Below are 10,843 nucleotides of genomic sequence, written 5' to 3'. Positions count from 1 at the left end.
AAAGTAAAGTTCTAAAATGTGAGAGGTGATTGTTTATTTACACACTCCTTTAGGAGAATCTGAGAAATTGATCTGAGTGGGAAGATAAAATTGGGGAGCATTTAGGTGGCTCTGCAGAGACGTTGGCAGCACTTGAGGAACAAGAAGCACTGTTGTTTTGAATAATTACATTCCTCACTTGGGTCATCTAAGGTCTTGCAGAAAAGCCTCCTGCATTAGATTGAGTGAAAGATGTAGTTGTCATGATTGCCGTGTGGGCTGAAGTGACAGAATAAATGACCTCACTGGCACAGTGCCGCTCTCCAGGAGCCAGGATGCACAGAAAAGCAGGGGAATTTTAGGGTAATTTGAGCGATATTTGCAGTGGTGGCAACACATGGCTGTTTCTTCACAGCAGGCAGCAGTAGCAGGGAGTCTTTTTTAGGGCTCTGTTATTATCACCTAAAACTTCCAAAGCTTAACTGACTGCCAAGATAATTAACCCCCCTGCATACTGAAGGTTCTTTTAGATCCACTTTCTGATACATTAAGAAAAAGAAAGAAAATAATCATTTTCAGGTTGAGCTGCCTGGCCCTTAGATGTTGATATATGGCAAATTGCAGCCTGATAGGAAATAAAACCACATTTCTTAAGGACAATTTTGAAAGAAACCTATTATTTTTTCCCTTATTTTTAAGGGCATAAAATTGTAATATACTTTCTAGACCTTATTATTTACATTGCCTCAAATGGGGGGTTGGAATTAGAAACATAGTACATTGGCACCAGAAGAGATCCGTTGCAGCTAAACTAACCCTCTCATTTTATATTAATCATAACTATCACACAAACCTGTGATGTGCAATGTCTGAATGAAATACCAGGTAAAATGTTCTGCACTTTCAGATTGCTTACCAATCTTAATGCTTGCTCAAGCCATCAATGTAGGGTAAATAATTCAAATCCTTTTCACTTAAATGAAAATGCTCAAGGAGCTTTGTGGATCTCAAATCCATAGTATGATTTTCACTGAATACTTACTAGAAACAACAAACAACCTTTATATCAATGAAAGGGTTATGATGTTTTGGCTCATCAATATGGGTCCACATTCATCTTAAGAAAAAAAACAACATTAGCATTTGGTATTTTCAACAACAAAACCAAGCCGTATGGCATAGGGAACATTATTTTTGAAAGGCAGTGAGCTCTTCCAATATATTATTGCATTAGTTCAGATTGTATATTAGCTGTGCAATTATGGTACATCCTCAATACAAAATATTATTCAGCCATTAAATGAATTAATGGGCTATACTTGTTAATTTAGCAAGTGAGAAAAGCAGGTAACGTAGGCATTATTATAATGTGATGTCATATTAATGTTCTCAATAAGATGATATGAACAGGAAGAACAATATGCAAGAATATATGCCAGTTGGTTAACATGAATTGCCTGGTTGAGGGTGTGAGTAGGAATGGGGGATGGGAATAAATGTGCAAGGAAAGGGCAGCGAAGCGAGAGAAAAAGAATAAAAACACATTAACTTAAAACTTATGCTATGCACTTATTTCAAATCACAGATGCATGTAGAAAAGACATTAAAATCCCATGTTAAAAAAGTATGTTGGCTGGGTGCGGTGGCTCAAGCCTGTAATCCCAGCACTTTGGGAGGACAAGGCGGGCTGATCACGAGGTCAAGAGATTGAGACCATCCTGGCCATGATGGAGAAACCCCGTCTCTACTAAAATTACAAAAAAATTAGCTGGGCGTGGTGGCGCGTGCCTGTAATCCTAGCTACTCAGAAGGTGGAGGTAAGAGAATCAATCACTTGAACTCAGGAGGTGGAGGTTGCAGTGAGCCGAGATAGTGCCATTGCACTCCAGCCTGGGCAACAAGGGCAAGACTCGGTGTCAAAGAAAAAATAAAAAAGTATGTCATGCTTCCTCTAGCCTCAAGAGAACATAACTGTAAACTGTAATATTATCCTTACACTATACAAATGTATAGCTGTGGAATATACCCTACAGAGGCAGAAAGCTTGGGTATGAATCCAGCCATTTTCAATCCTTATCTGAGTCTGAGCAAGTTTGTGAGAGCTCCTATAGGGGAGCAGCAGGAGCTGTAGCTTTGAGTTTGAAAACTAACTTTGCTATTTCCTACCTGTGTGACATTAGACACTTTTCACGTTGAAAAGATAAGGATAGAATTGCATATGTTAGTGTGAGAATTAAATGGGATAGCACAGTTTAACTATTCAAAACTGTATCAACGTTCAAGAAAGAAATATTTTCTTTAAATGCCTTTACCAAGTTATTTAACTCCTATCTGTAATCTAAAACCTAGGAACTTGAAGCTTGAGCACTGAATGATGACTTTACAGTGATTCTTATTAAGTGTTATGTTATCATGTACACCCTGTAAGTGCTATAGTGGTAGCGATTGTGGAAATTAATAAGGACCAAATTGACCAGAGAGCTTCATAATGTGAAGTCTTGAATGATGGGTAAAATTTGCATTGAGAAGACATTCCAGGTAGGGGGAAAACTTGAACAATGGGGTACTATTTCTGGATTCATACTGAATTCATAATTCATGCTTCCCTCAAAAATTTCATGTTGGAGAAATTAGACAATAATGTGATACATACAAATGGGTCCTATTTTGTAGGGCAGTGAAGATGTGTGTAGAAAGTTAGATAGAATACATAGAAAATTAATGATGCAGAGTCAGCATTTAATTTTATGGGGCTAGCATTAAATTGAAAAGGACTGAATAAATGATGTCATCATCAAATTATGAAAGGCTTATTAGTTATGCCTAGTATGAAGATTGTGGATTATTTGTTTATAGACCCTCAGGTTATTTCTAATTATTATATTGCATGTAAATAAAATTTTCCCAACTACAGTGTAATCGGTTGACGAACAGATATTTTTTATTAGGGGATTATTACATCTCTAGTTAATAGCAAGTTTTCACACAGTCGGAGAATTTATCTTATACTTCCCTGGTGTCTGTCCATCTCATTGCTTTAGGCCAAGCTTAAAGTATTGAGTTATTTGATTGAATCTTCTGAGATTTTATAACTCCCCCTTTGATTGTTTGTGAAGAAGAGTTTGTAATTTAGTATTTACTGATGATCTTGTGACATATTTTACAGGTTAAGGTGGTTGAGTCTCAAATATTAATATTTACCTAACTCACTATCAAATGAGGAAGTGGAATAAGGAATAACATGAGGAAAGACAACCAAATGGAAAATGAAGCATGACTTTATTATTTTGGTAAGCTCCTTACAAATCCTCCAAAAATGTCTTTTCTGAAAAAACTGAATTGAATAATATATGCTCAAAGCTATATTGCTCGCCTAATTACTCTGCCTTCTCTACTTTACTAATTTGAAGTTGCTGGGTCATCCCTTTCCACCTAATTGCATGGTATGTGTGAGACAAGCATGAAAGGCTTGGCTAAGCAGGCTTCCAGAACGGAATAGGTAAAGCAAAAGAGCAAAGGCCAGATTGTTCAGAGGGTGCAGACCTCTTATGACATCAAACATGTGGTCAGGAAGCAACAGAAAATAAGTAACATCGATTCAGGAAACCCAAAATAAAAAGGGTACCTGTGTTTAAGGAATAACAGAACACCATCCAGTGAATGTCCTGAGCTGGGCTGAATAATTACAATACAGTGTAATAAATGTTAAATAGATAAGTACTAGATAGAGTGGTGAGACAAAGGTAGAAACGATTAATTCCTTGTGTGAGTCAGAGAAGGCTTCCTAAAGAAAGATGCATTAAGGGCAAGTAATATTTGCCAGAGTAATGATTGTCACAAGGACGAAATTCCAGAAAAGGGGAATTCGGTAAACCATGGCAAATTTGGGGAAAGGTAAAGTGTTTGGTATAACTGAATAAACTTGTCAGGCAAAAATGAAAACTGGGGAGGAAAGTAGATATGAGAAGCTCTTAACTGCCATACTAACAAACATAAGCTTTGTCCAGTGATATCTACGGAAAGGTAGATGAAAAGAAGACAGTTGGGTGAGTGCTTGCCCTAATGATCTGAACAGTAGTTCATCTCCAAAGATCTTATTACATAAATATTTCCATCATATTCATTCCTAATGGCTGCTGTAACAAATTATTCACAAACCCGGCTTAAGACACCATAAACTTATTATCTTATAGGTCTGGAGTTTAGAAGTCTGAAATGGGTTTCCCTGAGCTAAAACAAAGGTATCAGCAGGGCTGACTCCCTTCTGGAGATGCCAGGGAAGAACACATTTCTAGTCTTTTTCTGCTTCTAGAGGCTGTCCTCATTCCTTGGTTTGTGGAGTTCCATTTCAATGCCAGCAATGGCTGGTAGAGTCTGCGCCACACTGCATCACTGGAACTCCTGCCCTTCTTCTGAATCTCTCCTTCACTTATAGGGACATTGTGATGACACTGGGCCCACCTGGATAATCTAGAATCATCTCCTCATCTCAAGGTCAGCTGATTAATAGCCTTAATTTCATCTGCAACTTTAATTCTCCTCACCATGTAATCTACCATATTAAGAGGTTCTGAAGATTAGGGCATGGACATTTTTTTGGGAGGGGGCATTATTCTGTCTACCACGGGAAGTTTTGAATATATCTATTAAACAGATGAGTATTTTCAATATCACATTTCTATAACATTATCCTGCAATGGCACTGATAATAATAGGTCACAGGCTTACCATGTAAGAAATTAGAAGATAATGAGAAGTTATTATCATGGATTCCCTAAAAATGTAAAAGACCCTTGGCAGGTAGCTCATCTTTCTTGAGAACAGGAATTCAGCAAAGCTGTAGCAGAATTACTTCATTTAGATAACATTTTATTTGTTAGAGCAAGATTTGGCAGGCTTCATTTCAACAGCTGGAGGAATTAATTTAAAATCACAAATTTAGTGTATTGGCACACTTTTACAGGTCGGCAAAGAAAAATTACCTATTTTTGAGATCAAAGTCACTGCTTATACATTTTAATGAGAAGATTTAAAGACAGAAGCTATATATTTAAGCAGATATGATTTAATAGATAGTAGAAAACTGTCAGAAAATGGATCCACTGTGAAAACCTCTACAGTTCTCCATGATTTCTTTGTTAACAATAACAATTTTAAATGTGTTTACACATTGTTAACAATAACAATTTTAAGTGTGTACTTTTCTGAACAGAAAAAATAGCAATTCACTTTATAAATACTTTCATATTTATAATACCCCTTTAAAAATAGTAAATTAAAGGGAATATTGCAATGTGAACTGTGATATTTCTAAAATTAAAAATAATAAAGGATTCAAATACACTAATGAGATAGTATAACTTTCACTTCACTGAAAGGTAATAGAATATAATACTTCAGCTTTATTATACTGTTTTTACATTGATAGGTATAAACAATATTATATCTTGACACATTTATATTTTACTGATTAAATATCCAAAGTCACAATCTGTGAAATAGGTAAGGAAATAGTATATATCTCAGTCTAACCTTAGAAACAGATTTTTTTCACTTTTTTTTTTCAATTTGTGGAGGTAAACCTTTTTTTTTTTTTTAGAATATTAGAAAAAGAAATAGATTTAGCAAACAGAAGTCTAAGTTGTTTTAGTGGACATTTAAGTTCAGAACAATTCACAAAATGGTAAAATGTGTTTCTTCAATTCTTTATTTTATGTCAACAATTTCTCAGCTAGTCTACAGAAAAAACAGTTCATTCCAAATACATCTTATCATTCCCTTTTCACTGTTTGATATTCTGCCCCTTCATTCTCTTATGTTCCACTTTCTGTAACGGAGCTCATTACCGAGGTGGTAGGGGACTAGTTTCAAAGGCAACATGAGTCACAAAAATATCAAGCCAGTGGTTTCCTTCAGGACATTCATATACTTCTTGTGTTAGAAAGAAAATCTTTCCTTGGGTGCAGTGATATCACTCCTGAGAAACCAATTACTTTCCAAATATCTGCAATACTATTTTTGACAGAACTATTTCACATAGAAAAGCATAGTATATCTATATGATACATAATTTTACCTTATTATCTACAGTTCCTATAGCATAAACAGAAAAACTGATTTAAAATACTTTTTGTCTAGTAGTTAATAATTGGATAATTTGATGAGTCATTTTTATACATTGGTCATCCACAGCTTGGAATTTTTATTTTTGTGCAGTTGTAATTATCCATCATTCTCTATGTTTACCTTAAACATCCAAAACAACAGGGGACATTTTTGAATAATCTGTAATATTCTTCTTGAATCTAAAAATTAAAAAAAGGAAAGGAAGAAATGTTAATCATAACAATCACATTTAATTTCTTTTTCAAATCACAATAAATTGTTATGTATGGTTTTCTAAAGTATTATAGCTCAGAATATGTCCATTTAAGTTATATTTATATCCCTAATACCAAGGTTCTTTTAAAAGCATATTTTCCTATGAACAGCTAGGCGATTTAGGCAATAAAGGCAGAAGTCATCAATCTATGAGAGTAAGAATTTTCTATCAATTTGGCAACTGATGCTACATGAATATACTAGGAACCACCAAAATAAGAAATTGTTTACCTTTCTAGATAAAACACACAGGAATAAAAAAATGAACATCCCCTGGAAAGCATTGCTGACTGTGAAGAGGTAAGCTGTAACCACTGATGCGTGCACAACATGGAGAACCCCAAAGATCCAGGTGGTGCCGAGAAGGAACAGAAGAGCGAGGGCTCCTCTTGCACAAGACCTATCACATATGAGAAATGCGTCAGTGAAGAAAGGTACGTATAGTCAACATATCTCCCAAATTACTCAAATTATGTGGGAGGTGAGTTTTCAGTATAACCAAGAAACCTTTTACAAATAGACCCAATAGAATTTCCAAACTGCTAAGTTGTGCTGCAGTTAGGTGGGACAGCCTTTAGGGTATGCTACTGAACCGTGGCAGGGGTGTGCTTCCAAAGTCAAATTGCTATTACCAAAACATGGAATTATGTTTAAGATTAAGTAATTGTCTTCATCTTAAAATATTTTTGTCTGGCGTACTGCAGTGTGCATGCTTTGATTTCAAATGTAATGTTGCAGGAATTCCCAAAGGTAAGACATATATCTGTTAGGAAGTATTTTCCCTAAGAAACTCTGAAAAGTATACCATGTGGACTGGGGTCAGCACATATCTACTACATCAAAGGAGGCTCTGCTTTTCTTTCAGGTTTAGAAGAAACGAACATGTAGGATATAAAAATAGGGTTTTGTTTGATTTTGTTTTGCTTTTGCAATACAAAAATACGTCAAAATAAATTCATTACAGAATACTGTTTTCTTAAAAATTAAAGAAAAAATACACACACATGCGCACTCTTACATCTTTTCAGCAGAATGCCTGTGACTTTTGGTAAAACAATATTCTACCCTGCTCACTAAGGACATTGCCTTGGAAATGAAGCAACTAATGATTATTCTCTCATTCATTTTTAGTCCAGTCATTCTTTATTGCAGTAGATGTTTTAGCAGTGTACCTCAGAAAATGAGTCATTTTCAACTTTATTAAAACCAGTACACTACATGAAACCATAACTGGTGAGGACTAAAAGAAAGTAATCGATCAAACATTTATTAAATCCCAACAATAAATCTTGTGCAAGGTATTGAAACTACAGGAGTGTTCCCAAGCAACACAAATAGTCCGTGGTTTCCAGTGTTCCCTATAGCATAATTCAGCTCTTCCTGATCAAATCATTTTCAAGGTTTCAATAAATCAGTTTCAAAGCGGGAGGGTGGGTGTAAAGGAAAAATCATGACAACATGCAAACTAGGGATAACAAGAAAGAAACAGTTACTAAGTTCTGAAAAGCATTTTGTAAAAGAAAATCACTAAGGCCTTCCTTGCCTTAAAACACAGTCATCGTCTTTTCCCTTTCAAAGGGGTGTATGTTTGAAAAAATTGCTTCTTACCACTGAATCTGCAGTAATTGTAGTCTTAATATACATACTAAATGCTATTTTCCGATGCGTCTTTTAAATATGGTAAAGTATGAAACAATCATTTAAAAATAATTCCCCAAATTATTTGTACTTTGAGTTACTAAAGCTTTTAATTACCAAAAAAAAAAAAAAAAAAAGTGAACTTAAAGACGCATTTACCTTATGTTCTCAAAGCAACTAACTTCTGGTTTCAACCCTGCAGTGTGACGAAAAACTTTGTATATGATGACTCCAAAAGCCAAGAGATTAACCTGGAAAAAGAATTAATTTCAAAGAAGAGATAGTTTTCATCTTAAATTGGATACATATAAAGAAAATAAATGGTAAAGATTTCAATAAGATAGAAACTAAAAATCATGGCATTTATACAGTTCTTTACAATATCACTGAAAATTATGAGTACAAGTGGTACTGAAAGCAACCTGTTTATGAAACTTCTTCAGATGTTATCATCATACCTAAAGATTGATGAGTATCATCTGCTGCCACTAATATGATTAATATATACATTAAGTTAAATTTTGGTTTGGAAAGCTTTATAAACACTAAAGAAAGCAAATTTTTGTTCAGTACATTCTATACTGTTTCTTTGAAGAAATGTGTTAGTGATAATTCTGTGAACCCTTTAAAAATTTAGACTGGAAAAGAAAAACTGAAAGATTGAAAAGAAATAAGAAAACTCAACAAAACACTCTCAGTTTCTATTGTGAGGAAATGTTTGAATGTACTTTCTCTCGTATGATTTATCTAGATTCTCTCCTAATACAAATGTTAATATTTCTTTTTCCTTGATTTAACCATGGATGCTTTCAAAATGTTAATCAATGAATTAAATGTTTGTTGTTAGGCAAATAAATCTTAACACATTCTATTATTTGTATTTTGTAATATGGGCTAAATAGAATTGGAGAGTTGTCACCCTTTTTATTGTGACTGCATTATGAAAAGTTGCCTCTTATTTTCCTTTTTCTATAGTTTTGAAGACCTCCAAGTCATATTTGCAGTGTTAGAAGGCTAAATGAGGGGTATATGTTAAATGTATAGATAGTCTAATATGAGCATGCCAATAATTTAAAATATTAAATATTATAGAAATAGTTGGAAGGCTAATCCCTTATGAAATTTATTTTATTAATTCAAGCAGATTTTTCCAAAGACACTTTGAAATGACAACAGCAAAGTGCAACATTATAATTTTCAGCTAATTCTTCTACTAGTAATTCAGAAGCTTACAGTTTTCAAACATTTCTTTTTTCTATCTTCTAATGAGTTTTATGTAGCCTCTCAAAATGAAATTTAGCATATTGTAGTATTACAAACAGCAGTATAAAATAATGGGCCTGAGAATTTCATGTTGCCACTTTTGTATGGAGGGGTCCTTGAGAGGAAATCTCGGAAGAATAAGGGGTCTAGTCTCTACTTCCTGTTTCCAAATGTCCATTACTTCTATTATATGAGTAATTAATCCTAATTATAGTAATGCTTCCATACTTTAGCAATTGTAGAGGTGAGATAAAGAATATTTAAATTGATTTAGGTGATAGTTCCATCCTCTTTGTATGCTCAAATAATTAACTGAAATGACAAATAATATTTAATTTTATAAGTAGTCTTTCATACTTATGAAACTGGAATATTTAGTATTTTCTAGATTTCAATAGCTATAGCTTCTTTGTATAAATTTGGAAACAACTGTATTTAATTTTATAAATATATGCACATATATTTACAAATAAGAGTTGTAAAATTTGGTTAGTCTAAATAATATATGCCTACCCATTATTGGTTCGAAAAACTTTAAATAATTTTTATGAGGTATTTATACTGATCTTGTTATCTCAACAAAGAAAGACTTAGAAGATAAAGTAAATGACGAGAAAAGCTGTTCTCTAGATCCACAAGTTTTCCACATAAATAGTAATTTATTTAAGTTTCTTAAACTTCTGTTTTCAATAAAACTGAGTTTGAAAAATAGTTGCTCGTACTGCTAATGGTTTCTCAGAAGTTCACATTCATTTTGGATATGCTCTTCTACATCACATGCTGAACTAGTGAAGAGAGGAAATGGAACATTCCCTGAGGTGATCCAAATCTTGAAAGTACATTTTTTCTGTAAAAAATGGAAAATGTTTACATACTTATAAAACCTAGGTGCTGCTGGGCAAGTGGGAGACTAATTCTTATTCCATTAGCTCATATTTTTCCAAATTTAAGAGAAAACAGATTAAAACATGTTTATCAAAAGACATTATAGTTTCATGTTATCCAAAAATCACAAATATACTGATTATATTATCCACATTCATTGATAATAATACAAATATGCGGAACTTTTTATTTTCACTTATGCTAAGAAATTTTTTAAAGGGCCTATTAAGTATCTGGTGCAGTGGCAAGGGCTAGGTACCTATTAATGATTAAAACAGACATGGTCTTTTGTTCTCATAGATTCCATTGAGAAACAGATAGTAAACAAATAATCATACAATCCTTATAAATCTACAAACTGTGATAAATGCTATTAATTCACAAATTAGAACTGTTAGGAGAGACAAAATGGACATGTAAGATTAGAATGAAGGTTTAGGAAGTACCTGTCTTGGGACTTAGCATTTAAACCTGGATTTAATCAGTTATAATGCATTAGTAGATCAAATAATGAAAGGAAAAAAAGTATTCTACAGAGAAAAACAGCATAGGAAAATCTTCAAGGCTTGAGGAGCTAAGAAAGTGATATTCCTACAAACAATTGATAAAGATGGCTGGAGTATAGTAAGCAAAGCGAAGAGTGGCATGACATGAGTTGGGTGAGGAGGACAGGGACAATTATCACTTAGATTTTATT

General features: G+C 33.7%; 1 protein-coding gene across 1 annotated transcript in view; it reads right to left on the bottom strand.

The window, feature by feature from the left end:
* Positions 1–5,668: 5,668 nt before the first annotated feature.
* Positions 5,669–10,843, bottom strand: part of ADGRL4 (adhesion G protein-coupled receptor L4) — a 116,361-nt gene continuing 111,186 nt past the window's right edge. The window contains exons 13-15 of the mRNA XM_001155188.8: positions 8,158–8,249; positions 6,592–6,760; positions 5,669–6,284 (exon numbers count right to left, since the gene is read on the bottom strand). Coding sequence (XP_001155188.3) covers positions 6,222–6,284; positions 6,592–6,760; positions 8,158–8,249 — 324 coding nt within the window. The 3' untranslated portion in view covers positions 5,669–6,221. The remainder of the gene's footprint in view (positions 6,285–6,591; positions 6,761–8,157; positions 8,250–10,843) is intronic.

Source organism: Pan troglodytes, chromosome 1 (genome assembly GCF_028858775.2).
Source record: "Pan troglodytes isolate AG18354 chromosome 1, NHGRI_mPanTro3-v2.0_pri, whole genome shotgun sequence".
Taxonomy (NCBI): domain Eukaryota; kingdom Metazoa; phylum Chordata; class Mammalia; order Primates; family Hominidae; genus Pan; species Pan troglodytes.
The sequence above is the reverse complement of the archived record's forward strand: the minus strand, read 5'-3'. Positions and strand labels throughout refer to the sequence as shown.